Below are 26617 nucleotides of genomic sequence, written 5' to 3' on the forward strand. Positions count from 1 at the left end.
GAGGGCGGTGATATGTTTTATTGGACCAACTTCTGTTGGTGAGAGAGACAAGCTTTTGAGCCACACAGAGCTCTTCAGGTGTCTGTGGCTCCAAAACTTGTCTCTGTCACCAGCACAGAAGTTGGTCCAATACAAGATAGTCTCCCGCACCTAGTCTCTCTTCATACCCTGGGATGGACGGGGCTGTAACTGTGGGAGAAACAGTTCCTTGCAGGCCAGCTCCTCCAGGTATTCTAATTGTTCTGTGCATTTCCTTAGGGCTCAGTGCTGCTTTCAGTGCCATGGGGCAGTGCTTACCAGGGTAATTCCATGGCCTTCCCTGGAACAACTGGTGATGATAAGCAGAACACCTGACGGTGTCTCTGTATCCATTCCTGGTAGGATATCTTATAGAAAATGGCTGTGTTCACCTTCTGTAAGGTGCTGAGCTGTATGCTGCCAGCGCTCAACCAATAATAACCAACAATATGTTCCCTCACCTCAAAAAGTCTGCTATTAGATCAATTATTTGCTTCTAATTGATAGGTTCCAAGGCCAGAAGGGATCATTGTGATCATCTAATCTGAGCGCCTGTCTAACAGGCCATAAAACTTCCCCCAAAATAATTTGTGGAGCGTATCGTTCAGAAAAAATCCAATCTTGATATTAAAAAGTGGCAGTTATGGAGAATCCCCCATGACCTTTGGTAAATTGTTCCTATGGTTAGTTGCTCCGGTGGATAAAAAATTATGCCGCATTAAAATTTACATCTTATCAATGTACTTATTGTGTATAATAATTAAGTTTCTATTAGAGATAGGACCTGAAATTCACTGTATGAATCTTGAGGGGAGAGGGGTTTTTTTGGGAGGCGGGATTGTTTTCTTTTGATTTTGTTCAAGCCCTTCTGTTTGTAAATAAATTTGATGTATTTCTAAGTTAGTTAACTTTCAGCTTTCTCTGGTCTCACAGTCTCTCTCTCTTTCTTCCTGCTTCCACGCTTCTTCTATCCCTTTTATTCACTGACTGATTAATTTCAAAAAGCTACCTGAATTGTAAACTCTTTGGGACCGTGAATGTATGTCTGCAGTCCTGCAACATTTTTCTGTGCCCACACAAAGCCCCATTACCCTTAAGTTCTCCATTTTCCTTGTGTTCAGATCTGCCTAACTTTAATATTCCAGAATATTGGTAGAATTCAGCTTTATCTTGGTCCTTCTTCTACTAAAATCTTAAACTATACCTCAATCACTTCTCATATAAACTGCTGGAAAATTCTTTCTTTTTTTTTTTTTTAATTAAATGTTCTTCCCTAAATTCCTGGTCTGTAAATTTCAGGTGGTCCACACTGCTAAACCAAGATGACTCTAATGATGAGAAACAGGACTACATTCCTGTCTGTCATCCTCCTTGGCTTTTTGTCTTTGATAGACCTAAGTATAGTCTAAGATCTTACTTGATAAAGAAATAATGGGGGATCTTACTGTGTGTGGATACAGTACTCTTAAGAAACTAGTCAGATGGGGAAAAAAATACCTCATCAGAGAAGGGAAGGGAGAACCTCAATCAGTATTCAAAATCAAAAAGACCTTAGGGAGAAAGATGTTTGCTCATACCACACAGTGACTGGTCAGAGGGTGAAAGCTTTCTGTTGTTCAAAGTCTTTATCCACCAATAAGCACCTCTTCAGGATTAAACGTTTCTTTTTCTAGCTTTTAAGAATCATTTAAATTAGTAAATAATTCAGTATCCGTTTACATGGACAATATAGCAGATAAAGGTAAAATAATTTGGCACATCATCAAAATCTTATCAAAGCTTAAAAGACCTCAAAACATGTTGAGAAAAAAGAAGACTGATTATCTTAAAATATTGATTTGTAACCTAAGCAATGTAAATCAAAAACTGTATTTTGCAGCAAAGAACCAGATAATATTGTATTTCCCATTTTTCAGAGGAACACTTGCTATTATTAATTTAAGTAAAACACAAAACAAAATTTTACCATTAACATATTCTTAACATATTTATTTCTGATTACTACCTAGCTTTCTTTTGGCTGGAAAGGATACAAAAGCAGAAAAGACTAAAGGAATAAGTTCATCCCAAAGCAATATAGCTTTTCATCTAGCTTGAGTATCCTTTGAAACTTCAGGAAAGATGTTAGCTTTTTCTGTTATTGAAGAAAATATACCCCATTCTTTTTCAAATTAACCTCATTATGGTTTCTCAGTCGTGTATGGTTTTTTGCATCATCATATCTGAAAAACAATTAATTAAAAGACAAAAGTGTAGAACCTTTTATTAATAATCCTGAAAATCTTTATTATCCAGAGGGAGTATCAAAATTGCCCAAGAAGCTCAACAAAGAGTGTAGAAATCACAAAGTTCCCCTTTTTAAATGTCAAATGAAAACATAACACATGGATATTGAAAACTTCAGTAGAGCTTTGACATATTTCTGTCTTTTTGGGAGGTTAGAGGGAGAATTGCCCTTAATCAAAATTCTCCACTAAACTTTTTTTTGTCCTTTGGTCTTGTCTGTACTGGAGACTTCCTTGTGTTTCCTTAAGACTTTGCTCCACCCTCTTAGCCGGGTTTTCCAGTGGAGAAATATTAACAGACACCATATGTAATTTAGCTTCAAGTGTATCGCATCTTGATTCTAAGCCGTAGATGCCAGAGAAATCATCTCAAGTGTTCGTGTGTTGAAATAGGAATAGCATCAGATACCTTAGGTTAAATTCAGAAGTGATACATAAGGTGGGGTAAGTTAGACTCCTAGACCTATTAACAACTTCTGCCCATGTCTACACTACAGCCAGGATCAACGCTCTGAGATCGATCCACTGGTGGTCAATTTAGCAGGTCTAGTAAAGACCCGACAAATCGACTGCAGATTACTCTCCAGTCGACCCCTGTACTCTACCCCCGATGAGAAGAGTAAGGTAAATTGATGGGAGATTTTCTCCCGTTGACCCCTCTGTGGTGGAGATCCCGCGGTAACTCAACCTAAGGTACGTATTCACGTAGCTGGAGTTGCATTGCGTAGGTTGACTTACCGCGCTAGTGTAGACATAACAGGGAATGCAGTTGTTGCAGGATTCTGCAACATTTCTGTAGGCCTCTTAATTGTCATGAAAGTATCTGTTAAGAATTTTTCTGTAGAAGCCCCATCATTGTTTTTTCAGTCCTGTGAAATAGGTAGCAGTCTTACATTACCTCCTGAAAACCAAAACTAGCAATATCAAGAATGCTTAACAGAAATTGTAAACTTCAGAATGGGCTGTACCATCTCCTGTTCATAGAAAAGCCTCAATATCCTTCTTGCTAAGAAAAGTAAGTCTTTTCCAGCCTACCAAACCAACTAAATAGCAACAATATTAAAATCCACATGAACCCCAATCATGTCATTCAACTGAAGTTGAATAATATGAGCATACGTACAATTAAGGTATATGAAAAACACTCCATAAAGAGTCTTATCCCATTTTTCTTATCTTCAAAAACAAGAACAAGAAAAAGGGAGTACCCAGAGGCACAGTTAATATCCACCCATCTCAGGTCTCAAATTGGTTTTTATCCCATCTGCATTTGGTCCCAGTTCAGGGGGATCTGTTGCTGACAATGGTAGAGAGAAGTGTGTGTGTGTGTGAGTGAGACTTGACTAATTATGTTGAATTCAGCCTTGACTGAATTTATATGTTTGAGGGGGTGTGATCAAAATTAATGGGACCAAATTAATGTACCTTTAGGATAAATTGTTTTTTAAGTTTCCCTGCTACTGGAAGGTTTGTCATGTTTTCCAAAAGGAGTATGGTCTTTAAAAGCCTTTTTTCTCAGTTGGGTTTGATAAGGTCATGGATGTGTTTGCAACTTTGTCCCTTTGCTCTATTCTTTTATAAACCAAAAAGATACTAACTATCTTGCTAACCCATCTTTTATTTTATTTTATTATGTATTATTTATATTTTACAAGTGTGCTTGTAACTTATGTTCTTTTATATATTCCAATAACCTTGCTCTTCAAAAAATGAGCAGACAGCATGTAAATAGCACATTTCAAAGAAATGCCAAGGTTATCTACCAATGGATCCTGACTGTTCAAATTAAAAAAAAAAAAAAAAAGAAAACAGAAACTCTTATGAATGTCTATATTGGCCCAGCTGCTTAAATCCAAGTTTGCAATTTGAGTAAGCTGTGCTGTGATTTATGACACTTTAATGTGGGGATTTAGATTTTTGCTTGTCTGCCATGGGACACCCAATTTTAGTAAAGAGACAGCAGGGGGACGTCCATACCAGTAGCTCAAGCACAGAATAACTTTGCTGTTACAGATAAGTTTTGGGGCTGCAAAATCCTGAACAGTTTTGTAGATCAATGTGATTTAAAAAATAAAAATAAAAAAAAAAAGGAAGGAAGGTTAAGCATGCTGTTAACCTGTGGGGGGGAGGGGAGGGAAATGTAAATAACTGGGTATCTGGGACACTGTTGCTTAGAGAATTTTAGGGCAGAGAGCATTTAGCCACTGTTGCTTGGGTTTGTGTGTGCAATCCTATACTAGGTTAATGTAGGTAATGTTGACAGGAACGTGTAACATCAAAACATAGCAAGCTGTCCTTGCAATTTGTATTAAATTTCATTGGGTTTATTTTTATCTATTTTTAACTAGTCCCTTGCATTTGCTTTATTCAAAACTTCATCATGACAAGACACAAAATATTTGCAGATTGGGATTCTGGTCTCTTGGTTGTAAAATGTCCTGTAAATGATTTCCTCTCTCCCCTTCTAATTAGCAACTGAGTTATCATCTGAACTATTTGAATATTTGGTTACATTTTATGTCCCCTCCTAATCCTTTGGGGCCTAAGCTAAAGCCCACTGAAGTCAATGAAAGTCTTTCAGTGAGCTTTAGTTCAGATCTTAACTAAGAATCAAGATGGCTTCTACAACAGCGCAGAGTTTAAAATTAAAAACAGATATGGAAAAATGATGATCTCTGCTGCCATTAAGAACCAGTCTCCAAACATAATGGGCTTGATTCTGATCTTGCACTGGTGTAAATCAGGAGTAGAGTTGTGTAAATATGGAATTTTTGAGTTTGCTGGTAATTCCAGGGGGAAAAAATCATTTAAGGTCAGACCAAAACCAAAAATTTTGGATAATTAAGAAGTTGGAAAATGTTGCATTTGGGGTTGAATTAAATGCTGTGGTCAATCCAAAATGAAATGTGTCATTTAGATTTTGAGCAATTTGTACATTTTTGAATTTTTAAAATAAAATTGAAGGAAATTTTGAAACAAAGTCATATGGAAACAAAAAATCAAAATGTTTAAGAAAGTGTTTCAACTTTTTCATAACTTTTTTTTTTGAGATGGGGGGCGCAAGACACAAACAATTTGGTGAAACCAACATAAATTCATAGAACGTTGTGGTATCACCAAATCTGATTTGTTGTTTTTTGTGTTTTTGTTTGCCAAAAAAAATTTTGGACAAAAAATCTTACCCAGCTCTTATTAGGAGCAACTTCATTGAGGTCAAAGGAATGATATCGGTGAAAGTGAGATCAGAATCGGCCCATTGTATTTGTAAAGCAGTTTGAATATAAAGGGACAAATTCAGACCTAGTGTAAGCAGGCACAGCTCTGTTTTCAGTAAGTATAATTCAGTGGCCTTGTGCCTGTTTACACCTGACCTGAATTGGGTTCTGTAGGTGCTATCAGCCAGATTCTGAAACTGTTGTTCACAGTGATCAGTACCTTATTCCTCAAGTAGTCCATAGTAGGCTATTTTTGGAGTCAGGTACCATCCAAGGTGAGTAAGCATATTGGAATCTCCCCATAGCTAAGTGTTATCAATTTTTTAAATTTTTATTATTTACAGAGCCATTGCCACAGTTGAGCCATGCTCATCTCCTATCCTGCCAGCTTCCTTTAGTCTGAAGCTGACTTGACCTTGTGTCTCCCAGACAGAATGGGGTGCTACAAGGTTAGTTCAGTAATATATCTGGTAACCCATAGTTCAGCTGGGGCAGATCACAGGTTTTGTAAACCCATCCCAGGGAACTGCTCTCCTTGCTGGTGTCCCGGGGTTGTTGGCCGGGTAGGTTGTAGGCCGGCAAGGCTGTGAAATGAGCACATTTAGTTCCTTTTCATGCTGCTCCATCCCAGCTGGCTGTCTTGGTCTATAATAACGTTTGCTCCCAGTCCTGCACCTTGCTTCGCGTTTGTGCTAAAGCTGTAGACTTCAAACTATGGGACCAATCCTGTTCTCACTTAAGTAAATGCCATTGAATTAAATAGGTGTGGGAGCAGTGCTCATATTGGCTATTAGCAAAGAACACTATCTAAACAAGAAGTACTTGTACATTGTGCCTGTATGAGGAAGCAGACTATTACCTTGCTTAAATGTCTCCTCCAATTTATTGTGTTGTGTTCTGATGGGAAATACTGTTAATTCATCTAAAAAACAAGCTTCAGTGTAACACTAAAAATATAGCCGGCTTATGTTGTAAAAATTTAGGAACTTAATTAAATTTCAGATGTCCATATAATAGCTAGTGCTTTTTTCTCCTTATACTGTACTGGATTTTTAGTAATAGATTTCATCTCATCCCCAGAATACACTATAACTAAATTTGTTGGAAAACGCCATAGTAGTTTGGCACATTTCCTCGAGCTTGTCTGTGCAAGCAACGGCATTCTTGGGAGCAGTTGTACTTTGGGATCCTATTATGTTTCCACTACAGTATATATTTCCTGGCTTCATTGTAGCTTAATACACTACAAAAAATGTATAGTATGTTGTTAGCTCTGGCTACAGGCATTATATCAAAATGCATAAATGAAAAAGAAGTGAACTCGGGAAATAAGGAAACGTTCCACACCTATGTGATAGGCAGTTTAATTCTAAAGGACTGATGGCATGGAATAATAAGGAAGAGGCCAAGAATATGATGACTGCTTTCAGCATTAATTTTCAAATGCAGTTTACCCTATCCTGATGGCATGACCTCTGACCTTTGGGGGGGAAGGGAGTAGTATCCAGATTCATCAGCTTGAAAACTGTTATCAAGTTCTCAGTTGAAATCTGTGACTCTAATGTTATCCTCAGGTTTATTCCCCCCAAATGTTTTTCTTTATCTAAATAAATTTTCAGAATATCCAAAAATATTTATATATCTGGGGGAGAATGTTTTGTTTTGAAGGTGACATGTTCAAGGACCCTAGCTCAAATTTGCTTCACAGGAAAATACAGTAATTGCAAACTTTTTTTTATAGCAGAAATGAATGGGGGTTTTTTTTTTAAAGTTGTATTTATGTCCCTCCCTTGCAAACAAGTGGCAGATCTGACCTGCATTTATGAATCCTGCATACGTTGACTGACAATTGTAGAAGTCAGAAATGAAAACTAGCTTCCCCTGCATTCTTCTGCCAGGCTTTGATTTAGCACGTTATTTAAGTGTATGTCAATCTTAAGTGTGTGAGTGGTCCTATTAACATGTGGAATCACTGCCTAAATTCACTGTGGGGGATACCTCGCTGAGTGGAGCTAAAGGACAAATTCAGGAAAGTGAACAGCCAGCTGGTCAAATCATCCATTTCTTCTGCTGCTTTCAAAGAAAATGGAAGATCAGTTTTTGTTTTCAGCCTTTAGACTGGATGAACCAATGAGTCAGTGCACCCAGTATTTTAAAATGTGGGCATACTCTCCTTCAACGCTTTCTGAATCTATCATCCCACTTGTAGGGACACACCAACTTTGGGTTTACTTTGGCAACTTAATTTCTAAGGCGATAATGTGTGTGTGTCTCGATTGTATGTATGTTTGGATGTTTTTGCTTCCTGACTGAAGGCAGGTCTGAGGGGCAGCTGTGGTGGTGATCTCCTGAGCAGAGCAGGACAGGCAGTTTACAGTGTTCTAGCATAGTCTTCTAGAGCACTCGAACAGGGAAATTAATACTTTAGTGAACCAGCTCAATGGGGATGGGCAGAGGTGTGGACTCAGTATGTGAGATGACGCTGTGTTGGTTTCAGAACATCAGGCACACTGAAACCAAACCTCATCTAAAGAAAATGGGGAAGGCATCTTCCATCAGCACACAATGACTAGAGCAAGCGAGAGATACCTTATTGCTCCATTAAGGGTGTATTATCCCCTTTAGTCACTCTTCTCCTACTTGAGGACAGTTGGATTTAGACCCACCTTGGGGGCAAGGAGAGGAACCATTTAAAGGAAGAGAGCGCTGTTACTGAAGGAACCCCAAACAGGTTTCTGCTGGCACTATGGGTCACTCTTAGACTGGTAGATGACTCTGTTTCCACATCTTTCCCTGCAAGAGGATCAGGTTCAGTGCACCTGCTACACTAATTTTGATCCTTGGAATATATTTTCAAGACAATCTTTGGCTTGCTGGTACTTGTCCCCTGCATCATTAGTGAAGGAGGAGGCAGCTCAGGGGAAAAACTCTCAGCTTTTTGTTGCAGTATTCCAGAACACAGAGCTGCGTGCTGTGCTCTCAGGAAGCAAAGGTGGTTCTGGGGGGGGAAAAAAAAAATCTGAAATGTGCACATTCAGTTTAGTGTGTCTGCCTATAAAGTGGAATTAAGACAAGGTGGGTGAGGTAATACCTTTTATTGGAACAACTTCTGCTGGTGAAAGAGACAAGCTTTTGAGCTACACAGAGCTTTTCTTCAGGTCCTGATAAAAGATATTATGGCACCCACCTTGTCTATCTAGTGTCCTGGGACCAACACAGCTGCAACAACACCGCAGCCTATAAAGTAGCATTGCAGGCTGCTCCCATGCTAAAATGAACGCAATTTAAATCCCTATAAATAAAAACTGCTATGAAGGAGTGGCTGGTATAGAGAGGGTCATGGAGAGGAAAACAAGAAAACCATCCTTTAGAACAAAAGTTTGTTTGGCAGGTAGTAATTGCATTGCATTTATCCAGGCCAGGTTTGGTTGCCTAGAAAATATCCTATTTAGATTGTAAAGAGTCAGGTTTTTTTTAGCATGATTATAACATCTCTTTATTAAAATGCTGAGGCCATATGGAGAACTACTTTTTGCTGAATATTTATTCATTTATTGTTTCATTTTCCTGGCAATGAGAACAGCAAATGCTGTGTTTTGATTTTTAAAAATACTCAAATGCTGTCTAATTTCATGTAACTTTTTGTGAGCATCTCAGTATCCTCAGCTGTTGTGCTGTGTGGTAACTTATAGCAATATCCCCCAATGAAGAGCAGCATATCTCCTGTCCTCTGTAGCAACAGCACATTTGGAGGAAGGGGTTCCTTTTTCTTCAGTGGGCGAAAAAAACAGCTGTCACAAAAGCTGTGCTAAATTGGGGCACTGGCTCTTTCTATATTGATACCAAGTAGGTACTTAACATGCAATTCTGGAAAGTGGAGGATGGGAGCTGGCAAAGATCACTAGCAGAATGTTTTCACATCTTCCCTGTGTTAGAACAACATGAGCTTCCTGTTCTCTAAGGTGTCAGCACTCTCCCTAGGTTAACATGCTGCTCTGTTCTTGGCTTCTTTCCTTTAGGCAAATACTTCATATATCCAAAATTATTTCAAAAAGCTAATTCTTTCCTCTGTTTCAGACTACTCTAGCACATATCATAGCCAGCAACAGCAAGAAGAATGGTACAAGATTTGTGACTTTATCCGCAACAAGTGCCAAGACAAATGATGTCCGAGATGTTATCAAGCAAGCCGAGAATGAAAAAAGACTCCTCAAGAGGAAGACCATCCTCTTTATTGATGAGATTCACCGTTTCAATAAATCTCAGCAGGTACTGCTCCACCTAACTGTCAGGAACAAAGTTTCTGTCAAAATATTACTTGCCTAAAATGTATGTACCTTGGTGCTGAACAATAAATGTTTCTTCTACCTTTATATTTTAAATCACTGCTTGATATATTCAGAAACTTTATTGTAGAAGTTAAAAATTAAATTAGGCTTCTAATTTAGGAGTCTCAGTTGTGTATTGTGGGCCTTTCAAGAACTTTAATTCAAAACCAAATCGGATTTTGTAGAAGTTTTACATGCATTGTCAATCTGACTTTTTTTTTGCCTGAAATTTTACTTCTTTATAGCCGTCTTACAACTTCACTTCTCCTATATATCTGCCTATTAAGAAGAGCCTTCATTTCAGTGATATTACATTCAGGTTTTTAATTAAAAGCATGTCACTAGGAAGCCTGCAGGCATTCCTTGTTTGTTTTTTGTTTGTACATACCCACTCTTTTCTACTGAGAAAAGAAAGCGAACTGAGACATGAAATGTATTTATGAATAGTACCTCACCACAGCCAATATGAATCTTTCTTTCTTGAGCATCATTTCTTTTATTCATATTCTTTAAAACTTTAATACCACAGCTTCAAAACTTCAGATGCCTTTAGGAAAAAGTTCTACAAAAACTGGTAGGCATCAAACCAATAGGGTTTGACAGAAATGGAATATGGCTATATAGAAATCATTCTTAAAACTGGTAGGTTAGCTGTTTCTCATAAATTCTTTCTGTAGTTTTTTGACCTATTCTGTAACATTTAATAGAGAATTATTATCCCTTCCATAGAATTTTAAAGCTTGATCCAAAAAACTATAGGAAATATCCTCGTTGACGGCTAAATTCTATAAGACTTTTCCATAAGGGCAGCTTTTCATGGTATCTGCTGCCTGCCTAACGATGAAACAGAATCACAGCACTAAATGGTAATGACTTGCATTTTTCTAATGCCATTCTTTTCAGTATCTCAGTTCATTCTTGGAGAAAGAACAGGTTATTAAAGTGAAATAACCAGTCATATACTGTGTGAATGGAATGAATTCATTTAGGCAACTGGCTGATGAGCTGTCTTGTGAGTGAGCTCGTAAGGCTGGAAGCCTGGAGAATAGCAAGCCATGAAAAATGTACTTTAAAATGCCTAATAACCTACTCACTTGGGATGGTTCAGGTTGTCGTTGATCAATTTTTTCTGTTTGCCTCCCATGTTCAGGACACTTTCCTTCCTCACGTTGAGTGTGGGACTGTGACGCTGATCGGGGCAACCACAGAAAACCCTTCCTTCCAGGTCAATTCCGCTCTTCTGAGTCGATGTCGAGTTATTGTTCTCGAGAAGCTCTCTGTTGAGGCGATGGAAACTATTCTGATGCGGGCTATCAGGTCCTTGGGGATCCGGGTTTTAGTCCAAGACGAGCAACACACTGATTCTGCGAGTGGCAGCAGCGGCAAGAGGTCTGAGTAAGTACTTTACAAACTGCCATGTGTTAGCACGCACGACCCGAGGAATCTATTGACAGGCTGCCAGAGAGAGCTAGAGGTGAGAAAGGAAACCACTCCTAATAGTAAAGAAAAGAAGTAGCAACATATGTTGGATGCTAGCTGTGGGGAGGGGGAAGAATACAAAGTATTAGCTACCAGTGGATCAAAAAAACCCAGCCCTACTGTCTGAATTAGTACAGAGTTTTATACTTGGATTTGTCACCTCTGACTCACCCATAGGATATGTAAATCTGTTCTGCAGCTGAGGCTTTGCTTTGGAAGCCTCTAACTGGGTCCTGTCATACCCTCATGCAGTACTTTTTGTTGTTGGTTGTAAAAGCATCATATTACTGTGCAGTGGTAGATAGGGCATCACGTGTTCCTTATTTTGAGCCCACTAGCCAAAAAGCTGCTGTATTTTGCATAACTTGTTCAAATGAGTTGGAACCTTTGTGAACCTATACAGCAAATGAAGTTGCTATATGCCACATACGACTTTATCTCTTCACTGTGTGAAGTCAATAAAATATTTTAAAATAGTTCCTGTTTCCTTCCTCTAATTGTCCAAATCAATTGCATTAAAATAAAGCCATACTAAAAGTTGGGTATCGTACCTGAGAAACTAAAATCACAATTTCTTCCCAGGTTACAATGGGGATTACAGGTGTATTTCTGAGTGATCTTGAGGGTGAAAAGGGTAGAGGGGAGTGTAACGTTTTCTTGGAAAATAAATTCTCTATTTTGCTCCCTCTTCCCCACACTGGAAATTGTTTGCAGTCATCATTTTAAAATGGGCAACTAATGACTTCAAAATAGTGCATAGCGCTGTTTAAATTTCATGCTTGTTATTATTTCATTTGTTTTCATACTAGTGCTTAACTGTGTTATAATTAATAACTTAGTGTGTTCATAGGAAGTAAGTAATAGTGCAGGAATATCCGTGTAGATATAGCCCCGGAGAATGTATTTTGTCCTTCTGTTGTATTACATGAGCAATGTGAATTCCTATATTGTACAGTTTAGGGTAGTGAATGAGTGAATTCGGTAGTGAATTCTGTTACATTATTTAGGGCACCATTCCTGACATTGTTTACCCATTTGTTGCTTTTATATATTACACAGGGATGTGAATTGTAGCTTGGAGGAGGGAGGGCTGCATGTCAACTTTAATGTAATAGCACAGCTGTGTTTGCGACTACACCCTGACTGGGTTTTGGAGGCTTTCCTTTGTATATGGGATTAAAGTACAAGGCATAGTTTCAGTTGCATTTGGTGAGGGTTTAGGTTTCATTCGACTCCATATCTGTAATCTTCTACTAGCTCTGGATTAATTAAGCAGCACAAAGAGTCAAAAGAAGTCTGTCTAGCATAGTTTCAGGAATTTGCCCATGACGGACAGTGTCCCTAACCAGTGATAAAAATGGGGGCCCAGCTTTTTAAAAGTAAAGATGAAACTCCAACTTTAAAGATTTCTTTAGGTCTTTCCTGGTACTTCCTGCTTCTTGTGTGTCTGACAAATGGTGCTCTTAGTGGTCCAAAAAAATCCTTTTCTATACATCTTGTCTCTTACCTCTCTGGTTTGTCTTTTCTTCTGTTTGCTTTTCTGTTGTCCTTCTAATTCTCTTCTCAGTGCATGTTCCCTCTTCCCCTCCACCCCAGCCACTTTCGTCTCATCCCTGCTTGACATTCTTCTCTATCAGCAATCCAATCACCTCCAGAATACCTCTAGCAGTAGATGCAGCTAGCTGATAATTCATCACGCTGTACTGGGAGATAAGCATACAAGTTTGGATGCAGTCCCGAGGCCTAAAAAGTTTTTTGTGGTGTTTTCTTTTCATATAAAATGAAGTTTTCCCTGAAATTGAGGGATGAAGGGGATATTTAGATTAAGGCAGAATTTCCCAAAGTAGTACATGCCCCCTGTTGAGTGATGTGACAGACTAGTTAGGGTGCATAAAAGATGTATAAATTAAAGGGTCATTGTCTTAGTGCCTCAGGTTGCACGTGACCAGGATTCATCACTGAATTTGGTCCTCTGGTTGGATCATTAGCTTCCCCAGCTTGGGCGGGTACTGACGGGAAGTGCGACGTGAATGCATAACAGCGTATGCTGGACTTCCTCTTGCCCTCTAGCTCAGGGGTTCTCAACCTCTTTCTTTCTGAGGCACCTCCCAACAAGCTATCAAAACTCCATGGCCCAGTTGTGCCACAACTGTTTTTCTGCATGTAAAAGCCAGGGCCAGCGTTAAAGGATAGCAAGCAGGGCAATTGCCCAGGACCCCACACCACAGGGGAGACCACAAAGCTAAGTTGCTCAGGCTTTGGCTTCAGCCCTGGGTGGTGGGGCTTGGGGCCCCTGGTTGCAATCCTTCACAGCAGGGCTTTGGCTTTCTGCCCTGGGTCCTATCAAGTCTAACACTGGCCATGCTTGGCAGACCCCCTGAAACCTGTCTGCAGCCCCCCAAGGGACCCTGGACCCCTGCTCTAGCTGAAGGTCTTCTGTCTTCAGGAGATGGGCTGCCTCCTGCTGCATCAATGGAAATGCCCTCTGGAGCTTCTTGAAGGATGTTCTAGTCGAGTTCCCTCCAAATTTCATGTCCACAAAACTGTATCTATTTAATACAACTTTTAAAACCCACTTTGGGCCATAAATGACCCTCAAGAAATAAAATTGTTGTGATATAGATGAGGGTGGTAATTAAAGCTCAGGAACGTCTTTTCATTCTCTTGCTAGCATTGGATAGAATGTTTGTTTATTATTGGGTAGGAGCCCAGGTCCTAGTGTAGAACTTGTTCTTCTGGCCCAGAGGTAAGAGTTCTACCAACTGATCTATTCTGTTTCTCCCTCCCCGCCCCCCCTCCTGTTTTCATTATGAGCACATGCACGGAAAGATACAGTATGTTGTATTTGGTTACAAAGGAGGTTGGTGATGGGACAACTAGTTTAAAGCACAAAGCTGGGGATTAGTCATAAAAAAGCATAAGCGAAAGATTTCAGTGTTCAGCATGATTCTCTCCTGAAGTCACTCTCTTATGTGTAGTGGGCATGTATGGGCCAAGTTTTCAAACTTGGGTGCATGAAGTTACACTACTAAATTCATGTTAAGATTCTTATATGTGAAATGCTTTTCAAATATGCAAAGCAGCTACAGATCCCATCAACTTCTGTAGGCATTGGAGTACTGAGGACCTATCAAAATCAAACCCCTTACATGTGGGTGGCTGAATATGGATTTAGAGGCCTGACTACAGGCACCCAAGTTTGAAACCTTGGCCATAGTGTCTAACACCTGGCATTTTAGGGACCCCTCCTGTAACTACAACTAAGTGGATTGTCCACCTAATTTTTATTTCCTTATTTTTGTCAATTATTACGTTAGATTCCTAATGTTATTTTAACAACCTTTGAATTTAGTTATTAAAGTTCTGTGTTACACTTGCTCCAAATCCATTGTAGCCAAGTTGCCCCTGCTTATGCCAGCTGTGAAGATAAATACTAAGATGAAAAATGTTGCAAATTCTATGGTCCTAGTTCTGTGCTCAAAGAAACTACTCCAGGTAAAGCACTCCCTTGTAACTTTGCACCATTATCTCAGTCGCTGTAAACCTGAGCCAGGAGGAAAAAGGAAAAGAGAGACAAGAATGTGAGGGGGAGAAGTAAGAAGAAAAAAAAAGTCCATACCAAAGATTAGGCATCTTTCTGAAATGTAAAGAGAGTCTACCAACACTTTCATTTGTTGGGGTCTTTCAGATATACAATGTGACAATAAAATATATTCATTCTTGCCTTGTCCTACATACACTGATACATTGTATAAGTGCAATGTAACATTAATGTCAGGAAATCAAATGACTTTACAAGTATTTATTTTTTTAATCCTCCCAACTTTGTCTGTTTAGATAACCATGTATATAAACACATAGAAAGGTTACCGAGCAAGGTAGTATCTGAGTCAAGCAAAATGTAGGAGTCCTGATTTCTCGTCTCCTGCACTAGCAACCACTAGATGCCATGCAATTCAGTCTAGTAATTAGTATATTGTGATTAAGATAAAATGAATAAGTGGAACAATATTTCATTAATCCTCTTGATTAAAATCTCCTTTTTGGTCTCAAGCCTTTCAGAAAGTTGTTCCCCTCTTATTGCAATATTCTCTCCAACTTTCCTGCAGACATTGTAGCTGAGATGAAGGGCCAAATTCAGAAGTGATCTTGTAGCTTCCACCACCTTATGTATTGTACCATCAGTTATTTTTATTATTTTTATGAAGAGCTTATTTATTTCTTTGAAAATTGTGCTTCAAAATTGATGTTATATGGCTCTAAGAAGGGAGTCTGCGCTAGTGTAACTTGCTGTGGGACTGTAAGGTTTGAGGGTAGACAATAAAGAAATGAGGGGCTACTTTATATTGCACCCTGCTGTTTATTGTATTTCCAGCCCTTCTACAAGTAGGCTACACTCACTTTGACTCCCTTGCACTCACTTATAGCATCTTGCACATCACCTCAGAATTTGGTCTGATGACAATTTTTTAGGGTAGTCCATGCTAGGATTCAGATGGATTCCATAGTGGAGACAAGCTAGCGAGATATTTACTCTTGGAAAAACTATCTAGCTGTGGTTTTCCTTCACCTTAGTTGGTATACCAGCTTGTTGTCAGTAAGTGATAGTTCCTGGGGTATCCCTGTTTGTTTATTTATATGTTTGTCTCCAAGTATCTTTAGTTACAAGGTACAAACACCAAGACTTGGCATCCAGTATGTTCCCTGTTAAATACTAGATAGTCCATTTGTAAGATGAGCATGAACCTGTTGAGAGGTCAGAGTAGTATTCCTGCCTTGCAATTGTTAAGGCATGTAGGGTAAGGGGCAAGTCTGTGTAAAAACACAGAGAATGGATTTGAGCTTCTGAGCATAGGATGGCAGGCCAGGGTGAAAAAGACAAAGTAGTTTGGTTTTGGAAACCGAAGTGTTGACATAATTAAACACTACTTTGTAATCAGGATCTTGCCTGCTAAAGCAAAATTAGCAAACGCACTGTGTATGAAACTCTTAATCTGGAGTCTCTGGATCACAGCTACAGTTTGTTCTGAAATAGTAATTCTCAAGGGAAAAAATGCATTTGAATGAATTACTGTAAGTATTCGTTTCCTCTGATGAAGGGGTATTCTCTTCTACTGAAATATTTTGGGGGGATGGGAAGGAATCCCAACCTTATTTAAAACCACTGACTGCACTGTATTGTAAGCATGACTGTTTCATGCATGGCAATTTCTCCACTCATTTCTGTTTTATCTCACGTTCAATATGCAATAATTTTTTTAAATGTGCTTAGTGAAATATAATATTTTTCAGTCTTCTCTCCCTTTTGAAGCAGATTTTTTTTATTTACACCCTCATCTGTGCTCTCAATACCCTATTGTGGAGTCCTATTATTGCCTGCCTAAAATACCTTCACCTGAAAACTAAGAGAGCAATGTCACTGATACTTCTGGCTTTAATCAAGATGTTCTCCCTATTGCCCTGGTGGATTTTAGCCTAATAAATAGTAAGCTTTTCGGGCGAGAGCCTGTTGTCTCGATCATGTTACAGCATTAAGCATATTATTGACTTTTAATAAATAATAATGGAGCTGATAAGAATTTGTTGTATAATACAGTCTAAATTTTCTGCAATGCAGTACTGAACCTTTTTATTTAAAATAGCTATATTGGGTCACATTTGGTATAATGTTGCTTTCGTGGAAATAAGACCAGTACTTCTACACCATCAGTAAATCTCAAAGCACTTTACCAAGAAGGGTAAAGGTTATTGTCCCTGTCGTTACAATGGAGTGGGATATATAAACACCTTATCAGTAAAACTGAGGCACTGAGAGACTGAGGTCATACAATGAGTCCATGGCAGAGCCAAGAATAGAACTCAAATGTATTCTTATTTAACAGTTACATTGCAATAGGGCTGGTAGGCCTCGGCAAGGTTGGGGCCTATCCAAACATAGTAAGTGATAATCCCTGCCCCTAAGAGCTCTCTTGACTCCCAGTCTGCTGCCCTAGCCACTGGATGTGGGTTCAGTTTCAGCCTATATTCTGAAAGCAAGAAGCCTGAAATGCCTCATGCCATTTTTTAATCAGGCAAATGCCTGGTCTCTGTAGGAACTATTCTGTGAATCCTCCTCTCTAATCTTCCCCACTGGGAAAGCCAAAGTATTTTGTTTTTTAAACATACAGCATGTTGTTTGCTCTTGCTCTCCATTGACGTAGGCACTTGTAGTATAAGTGTGTTTGCTGCCTGCTGTGCTTTAAAAATAACCTTTTATTCAGCTACGACTGATTAGCACCTACTGATTTGTTTCAAAACATAACAAAACCCAGTGGCCAACTGTAGCTCTGAAGGATGAATCCTGATACCTTAATATTTAAAGAGACTGTGATGATGCATTATTACAATGAGATGTACTGCACAGTGCTTCCTTCATTCCACAGCTCCCCCTCCCCTGAAATGTCGTTGGAAAAAGTAAAGTTATCTCAGTGTGGCAGATGTGCATTCCCTGTACACTGCAGAGCATGGTTCTGTGGGGATCCTTGTGCAGCATTGGAGGAGAGACTGGGGATGGTGTGGGCACAAGAATATGCAGATCCATAGGCCATTCCCAATCCCTCAAATCCACCACATAAAGGAGATGGGACACGTAAGCTACAGACTACACCACTGAGGCATTAGCAACACCTGTTTAGTGTTCTGTATTTGTGTCCCTCAGATAAAAGTACTAAGGTGTGGAGGAGGGTGATAGCTGAGGGCGTGCGTGTTATGTTATCTTTTTCTTAGTAAAAATGGCCTTCTGGTTTGGGGGTGTGCAGCAAGCGTTTAGTATGAGAGGAATAAAAACTTGATATATATATCTGGTGTTGCCATTCAGGTCTGCTTCTGACTAGGCTAAAACGAGAGGGAGTTACTGCTGCCCTTGTACCTATAATTTCAGAGCCCTTGCAGCTGTTGCCGGTTCGGCTAAGCTATTTATCATAACCCTATAAAGACCCAGGTCAAATAATAAAGATTAGCAGATCAGTGTGTCTGGAAATGCTGGCCTTGGTAGCTGGCCTCGACATGCATCATTTCTGATAATAGCGATAAATCTTTCAGTGAATGAAGTACAGAGCTGTGGGTGAATCCTAAATTGTTTGGAGTGTCAGGGCACTCAGTGTGGAATCACCTCTCTCTCTCTCTCCTGTCCCCATGCGTTAATCCCCAGTTGATGAACTTATTTATTTTCAGTCGACTACTGGAAATGGCACAGTTAGTCATTGTTCATGCTGCACTTTTAATTACAGTAGCTTCTGCTATGTATTGGATAGGACACTTGATTGAAAGTCAGGAGGAGAACAGGGCTCTGTTTCCAGTTTGCCATTGATCTGCTGTATGACCTGGGGCAAGTCACTTTACTTTATGCTTCTCATTCTCCTCCAACCCTCGGTCTGTCTTGTCTGTTTATATTGTGTTCTTTGGGACTGGGAATGTCTCTTTCTGTGTGTTTGTACAGTGTTAGTACAATTACTATAATACAAATTATGGTCATAATAATGAATTTTTTATTCCTTAGTTTTATGTGCACACCCGTGAAGATTTGGCCCCAAGACAAATTGCCTGTTATCTGTTTTCTATGGTCTAAGACTTTTATACACTTTTACACTTTTTAACTTTAAAAAGGTGATCTGGTGTCAATTCTTGTTTACAGTAGTTTCAAAGATTCTACTGTAAACAAGATTCAATTCTTGTTTACAGTAGATTGCATAATGCCTCATTAGTCTATAATGTGCAGTTGGATAATTTCATGCTAAAAGTACCACATTTTTGTGCATAAGAACAGTTCTGAAGTGCCTTCAATCCAAGGGTGTCAGTGTTTTATTAAATATTGATTGAGTGAAGTCCACAACAGTCCCAGGACAGACAGGATGAGCTTTAAAATCATCTAATCTACCATTAAATAAACTTCCCTGTCGAATCTAATCTTGCAAAAACAAGGAAGTTCAGAGATGGTTGAAATCTTCCATTCCAGCTTTTACACATACCATTGTGCTTAAGCATTATAACACACATGGCACATAGGTCACATACAGTTCTCGGAGTCCCTGCCATACTTCAGCACAATGGCATGAAATAAAGGACAGCTCTTTAAACCCAGATACTTCTCAATAAATGCTGTAAAAAAACAAAACAGACAAACAAACAAAAACACATAACGTTGTGAGTAATTTGCAATGAAAAAGATGTAATGTGAATATGAAAACAGTGTGGTCTAATTCTATTGCAGGTCCCCTGTGTACATAGAGGAAAAAGCTGTAAGCACTCTAGCTTACCTTTGTGATGGTGATGCAAGAACTGGACTGAATGGACTCCAGTTGGCTGTTCAGGCCAGATTAACTGCAAGGAAGACCTCTCACCAGGCTAGCACACAAGGTTGCTCTGTGGATGGAGTTTTTATAACGGAAGACCATGTGAAGGAAGGACTACAGCGATCCCATATCCTGTATGACCGAGCAGGTGAGCGGTTACCCTGAAGGTAGTGCTGTGCAGCAAGGACTGATGATATACTTGTATATCTTTTGAATTATTTATTTTTTCCCAGCTGTCACTGATTAAAAAACTAGTCTTGAATTGTGGTTCTACTCTGAAAAAAGGTCTGTTTTCCCCTCTTCCCCCCCCCCCCCCCCACTCCTCCCAAAAAAGATATTCTGGTTTCTTATCTCTCTTAATGACCAGATCAGATGTGCTCAGTTTCCAACTTTATTCTAACTGCCAGCCCTACAAACTTGTCCTGAGAACTGAGTAAAGCTGGGCTCTTTCCATTTCACATGTGGGCCAAATTCAGATGAGGTTCACTGAGGCTTATGGTGGCATAAACCTAGGCCCCCTGATGTGGAAAATTTGCCAGAGAGGGCAAGTGACTAAAATCTCTCCTCCATCTGGAGCCTAGAAGAAGCCATTGAAGCCCATTATGTATTTTGCTGCAAGGTAGTAATATAGGTTTGGTCAGGGTTGACGGGGATGCATGGATTTTTTTCTGGTAAGCATCCAAAAATGCGGTTTCAAATAAACAAAATCATGTGAGTAGTTAAAATGTTGCTGGGAAATTGAGGGAGCAGTTTGCACGTTTTTGTCACAGAGCACAGATTCCATTTCAGATACTTTAAGACTTAACCTAATGTTTATTAACCTCAGTTTTTTAAATGTAATTTGGTTGGTTGACCCCAAATCACATGACCTAAAGTGGTGTGTCGGTCTCACAAAAGAGAGCGCCACACAGCGGTGCTGGAACAACTTGTGTAGTGGGGTTGCGGAGAGCCTTTGAACCAAACTATAAACGATGTATATAATGGAAACCACTTCAAGCCAGCACCTCTAGTTCCAGCACCTATCACAGCACATGGTTTCAGTGAAATAGTCCACTGCTCATGTCTTGATGTGGGTGCCTGCAGACTGTCGATCTGGCAGAGGCTGCTAGCTGTGAAACACCAGTGCTCTGAGTCCCTGCCTAATCCCAGAGTGCTGGTTTCTGGAGGCAGGCAAGAGTTGGGAGTCTTTCCAATGCCAGTGAGAGAGACTTTCCTTTCTGCTAACTCTAGGTCTCGTTTGAGCCCTGGAGAAGCATTGTATCAGGGTGATGTGTAAGGCCTGGAATGGAATCGCTGGAATGGCAGAGCAGAGGGTGCTTAGAAATTTTATATGTATACAGCTTCTGCTGTCCAGAAGCACTTTACACATTATATACCAGCAACAACATAACTATTGTAGAGTTTCTAAATGACCTTTAGGCAGGCCAGTGTCAACTAATGTTATGTATTTTGCTTGGTTGGTTTGTTGTTTGGTAGGTGTTCGAGAGAAAAGGATTTTTTTAATTAACAGTTTATTTTGTGGGGGAGATGGAATGCTTCAGTGGCATTTTTATTCGTTCTGAAAAGTCTTTCAGTGCTCATATTCACAACAAAATGCAGTTTGAAAATCTGAATGGTTCACTTTATTTTTGGAGTTGCTTTATAAGGTAATGAATTTTGTAGTTTGCTAATGTCAGGCCATGTACGTGTAACTGCATGTAAGGATTCCTAATTTGATACCAGCTCTTGCTAAATTAGTGACTTGGCAACACTATGTGTCTCAAATGCTGGCTATTTGTACCTTTTTATGCCATATGTGTGGGAATTAGAGATTGAGTATTAAGGATTAGATGAGTTTCTTTATATTTAACGATTTATATGCTAGTGTTTTGGAAATATGTGAATGACATTGCATCTTAGCTTCTGAAAATTATGCCAAGAAAAGTTTGGAAAATGGATTGACTTAATTTTCCAGTAGATCAAATGTAATGGATTATCTGTAATTACACTTACCAAAATTTGTAATGAGAGATTTGTAGGTTTGGGTTTTTTTAAACTTTGTATGGTGCTTTTAAGGTTTCTGTTACAATCTTTGGGTAAAGGACACCCAGCCAGCAACTGATTTGATTGGGGAGAGACACAAGACTAGTGGTAGACAGCAAAAAAAAAAAAGAAAGGAGAGGATATTGTGGCAGTAAGGAGACAAATGCCAAATTTCACGTCCCGGGATTCACTAGCGTGGTGTTATACCTTTCCCCACCCTTTATCAATTTGCTATCTCTTTATGGCCCAGTCCTTTGAAATGCTCAACACGTCTTGTGGGGTGTTGAGTGCCCTCAACTTCCAGTCCTCTGTCTGTCTGTCTAGTTAGAATGTATCCAGGTGCCATAGTATGTGTCTGTCTGAAGCCACTAGTTCAAATATAAACATATTAGGTCAATTGCTCGTCCCTGAGGTAAATACACTGGGTTCCATGCAGTTTACCTGTTTGAGTTTATCAGATATTGCCTTTGAAAGATTAACACACAGAGCAAACAATTTTTAAGAGCCCATGATGAATTTTTTAAGAGTCGCAATTTGCCCTCCTGTATCCTCCTCCAACATTTCCCTTCTCCTTAGTCTGTGAAGTGTCATGTATGCTGCTTGACCATTTCCCTCTATGCTAGCGGTCACTGTAGTTCAGTGACGCTTTAGGTATATAGTGTTCTATTATTGTGGTCTCCCTTTTACTGTGTACTTGCTATCCCTTATCCACAGGCTGGCTACATTCTTCTCTGGCTGAAAAGGGCAGAATATGCGTGCGGCAGGGACTATTGCTTGTTTTGTCTGTACAGTGCCTAGCACAATGAGATGCTGACCTGGTTGAGGTCTCTAGCTGTGACTGTAATGTAAATGTAGAATAGTAATATGGCCTTTTCTATGCCAACAGGACTTAGTCATCTGCTGTGAAATACATACCTTGTTGTGTTTCAGGGTTTATATACATGTGTGGATTCTCCCCATCTGGTGTTGTATTACAAAGTGAACTCCCATCTAGCAGCCCAAACAGCACACGAAAGCACTTTCATTAGAAAGAGATGGGCAAGTGTGTCGTCTTCACTTATAAGAGACAAAGAGACGCCTCTTCCAAGAGCATGATGCGAGTTCAGCTGCTTGGGTTTATTGCTACCAGCTGAAGTTGAAAGCTTGAGTGCTATGATGGAGCACAGATATGCTGCGTATGTTGGCATGATAATGACTGCATACCAGTGAACTCTGTGTGGAATACTTATTAAAAATAGCTGTCTGCAGGCTTGTATGTTCCAGAAGACCACACTTGTGAGTCTAAAATCCAGATAGAATAACAATATGATGATTACAATAACCATATGGGACATGGGTCCGGTCTTGCGCCCATGAAAGTCTGTGTTTTCCTTTTCAGTTCAATGGCAGAAGGTTACTCAACTATACTCAAACTAACATGCACCTATGAATGCTAAAGATATGGCCCTGTGGTTGTGAATTTTTGGGGGTAGAGGAGGAAGAGAAATGTAACAGTTGCTTTTATGTGCAGTCAGTTGTCTTAATAATGCATGTTATATTTATGGTATCTGTAAACCAAAGCACACCAGACACTTAGCCAAAAAAAATTGCAGATGATAAGGAAAGTTAAAACACATACCTATTTTTTTAAAAAAACTTGCTAATCAAGTACACACAAATTTGTAAATAGAAACTTTCCCTTTCTTAATTTCCCCCTTCTTATTCTTAGTTGTATCCACTTTTGCTTTGCTCAAAAATTCCCGTTCCTCAGTTGTCTCCCTGGGAGAGTTAGTTAGCCAATCTCTATATATTAAACTTTCTTTGCATTTCAATCCTTCTAGCCCCATATGTAATCGCTTTCTTCCCTCCTGAGCTCCCATCCATTTGTCAGTGTCTGTCTGGTAAAGAAAGTGCCTGTAACTGAATCCAGTATTTCAGGATGCAGTTGCACCAGCACTGTAGAGAAAAACTATTTCCTCCAGACTTTGTGATATGACATCTCTATGTATTCATCATAAATTGCATTGGTTTCTTTGTTGATATCTAATACTGCAAATTCACATCTGATTTACTATCTTCTGTCATCTGTAGATCTTTCAGTATTGCATCTTTCCAGGTTTCTCCCTGTCTTAATTGGAAAAAATTGGCACAGGAGTGAAATACTTTCCCTTAATTTTTGCTGTATGTCGTCAGAGATATTGTTCAATTTATGGGAACATAATTGCTAGGCTCCTTTTCTCTCTGTTAGATCAGTAGTACAGTGTTTGTTTTTTGTCCAGTCTTCTGTCACTTCCACAGTTTTCCATGAATATTCAAAAATGGTGGTACAGTAAGCTTGTTGACTAATTCCTTCCCCAGTAATACTCACCAATTGCCTGGAATATGTTTTCCCTTTCTTGGGCCTCATGAATATTCTATATGGCTTTCCTGATTCCTAATTGCCCTAAAATTTATTAATTTTTTCTTATTGAAGACAGATTTTAAAGGAGAACTGCAAAAACAATTTTGTTTTGTTTTTCAGTGTATAAAGAAAAGGTAAAAACTTAAAAAAAAAAAAAAAAACCTGCTGCATATCAGACACAATATACATGCACAGATTTAGGGTTTTAATCTGGAGTTTTGGCCCATATCTAATTATTACACAGTTTTAAAAAAATCCCTTAAAATGTATTTACCAGTGAAAGCACAAGTAATAAACAAATAGATGTTTTGTGGGTTTGTTCAGTTACATTTCTGTACATAACATGTCTCGCCATTTCTTCCCCCTCTCTAAATAGGTGAAGAGCATTACAACTGTATTTCTGCACTTCATAAATCTATGCGAGGCTCCGATGAAAATGCTTCCCTTTACTGGCTTGCCCGAATGCTTGAAGGTGGTGAGGATCCACTGTATGTGGCAAGAAGGCTGGTGAGATTTGCAAGCGAAGATATAGGTGGGCACCACAATAATAGTACCGGAACATTTTAAAAAATAATATCTAAACATTCTTCAGTTTGCATCAGTTACTTTTGGAAAAATCTGTTTGCTTAAAAAAAACAACAAATCAAAGTGTGTTGCCATAACTAGAGTTCAGGGCTAAACTTTTCTTTTGCAACAAATGATGATATAATTGACACCTCAGATTAAGTGGGTGACTGCATTCAGTATTCCACTTTCGGTGTTAGTGATCTGATAAACTCTTACAGGAAAAACACAGATCCCTGAATTTTTAAGTTTCAGTAGATAGTTAAATAAAATAAACTGTTTTGATTAAAAATGTATTTTCATTTGAACGTAAATTATCCAGAGGGTGTTAGGGACACCCATATTTTCTGGTAGTTGAGGAAACTAACTCTATAATAATCACCCTGACTTCAAAGCCTGCTAGCTGTTTTCCCAGTTGTAAACACCTTGCTGGCTTATCCACAGCTGACTGATTCACCAAAACTTCCCTTATGATACTTTAGTAAAGATGTGATGGTTGCAGTCTTGGGGAAACCATATACATATATTATCTAAAATGACCTGTTATCTGAAAAAGCCACCCCAAACTAGACATACATACCTTCGCTTTAGTAGCAGAGGTATGACTTCGTAGCGTAGCTGAAGAAAGACAGTACTTGCTGTTTTTAATTTACTCACATATGATCCTTTTTGTTGTAGGACTGGGAGATCCTTTGGCATTAACACAAGCAGTTGCTGCATACCAAGGCTGTCATTTTATTGGAATGCCAGAATGTGAGGTAAGGCTGTCAAACTTGTTTGTATGACCATACGCACATTTTCAACCAGTTTTATTTTGTCTTGTCACTCTTGGTTTCTTTGTATAATATTTAAAACTTTGTACTCTAAGTTAACTATTCTTTTGCTTCTTAATCAGCCAGAAGCAAGAGGAAGTGTTGTTGTTATTATTATTATTATTATTTATTATTAAACAGTCATAGTGCAATAGCAACTACAGGCCAGACAAGGACCTGGTCCCTGGTGCTACATGCTGTACAAACAAACTAAATGATGGTCCTTGTTCCAAAGAGTTTACAATCTAAAAGTCAAGTAATATTGTTCTCCCTCTGTTTTGCAGGTCATACTAGCCCAATGTGTAGTCTACTTTGCTAGAGCACCCAAGTCTATTGAGGTGTACAGTGCATACAGCAATGTCAAAGCATGTTTGAGAAACCACCAGGGACCACTTCCACCAGTTCCACTGCACTTGAGAAATGCTCCAACCAGGCTCATGAAGGACTTGGGCTATGGTAAAGATTATAAATATAACCCGATGTACAAGGAACCTGCAGAGCAAGAATATCTGCCTGAAGCACTGAAAGGAGTGGACTTTTTTAAGGGACGAAAAACGTAATAGTCTTACTGTGACTTTATTAATAAAGTTTTTGGTTTTTTGCAATTGGATTGAAAATCTCTTCTTACTTCAGACATGTGCCTCCTGGGCTGACATGATGAAACTGTTGGGCCCATGATGACACTGTTGTCCTTCTGTTTTGTAAACATTTTAGAGGATGTTTTTAAAACAATCTACAGTTGCACAAATTAGGAAACCAAAGGTGGCTTTTATTAACTTAATAACATTTTGTGGTTGAAGCAACATGGCTTTTGCCCTTTAAGGAAAATAAATGTAATACTGAGGAGAACAGACTACAACTGTCAGAACAACACAATGAAGGAATATTATATATTTTAAAAGCCACCTTAATTTACTTCATATTTTGAGGATGCTATTTTAAAAAGAAACTGAAATTGCACAGAGTAAAATATAAAATCCTATGGTAAAACAAAATGTATTTACAATATAATGCTCATTATACTGTGTTCTAAACTGTTTTTGATATGGCAAGATGTCATAAATCAATAAAACTGTTACAAAATTATTGTAAGTTATTTATATGTATGTGTGTGAAATCTTGTTATGGTAGTGATGGAGTTCTTAACATTATTCTGGTGTTTTTTATTTCTAATAACCAGCTTC

At 38.9% G+C, this 26617-nt stretch overlaps 1 protein-coding gene across 3 annotated transcripts in view; it reads left to right on the forward strand.

Moving 5' to 3' along the window:
- The window catches only part of WRNIP1 (WRN helicase interacting protein 1), a 35249-nt gene extending 8720 nt beyond the window's left edge, over window positions 1-26529 (forward strand). For 2 of the 3 annotated variants that reach the window (XM_075125407.1, XM_048839733.2), the window contains 6 exons: window positions 9596-9787; window positions 10997-11241; window positions 19574-19803; window positions 24434-24589; window positions 25300-25379; window positions 25718-26529. In XM_075125407.1, the coding sequence (XP_074981508.1) occupies window positions 9596-9787; window positions 10997-11241; window positions 19574-19803; window positions 24434-24589; window positions 25300-25379; window positions 25718-25993 (1179 nt within the window). In that variant the 3' untranslated portion in view covers window positions 25994-26529. The remainder of the gene's footprint in view (window positions 1-9595; window positions 9788-10996; window positions 11242-19573; window positions 19804-24433; window positions 24590-25299; window positions 25380-25717) is intronic. The other variant, XR_007355178.2, reaches the window with a different exon arrangement.
- The last annotated feature ends 88 nt before the right edge of the window (window positions 26530-26617 follow it).

Source organism: Caretta caretta, chromosome 2 (assembly GCF_965140235.1).
Source record: "Caretta caretta isolate rCarCar2 chromosome 2, rCarCar1.hap1, whole genome shotgun sequence".
Classification (NCBI taxonomy): domain Eukaryota; kingdom Metazoa; phylum Chordata; order Testudines; family Cheloniidae; genus Caretta; species Caretta caretta.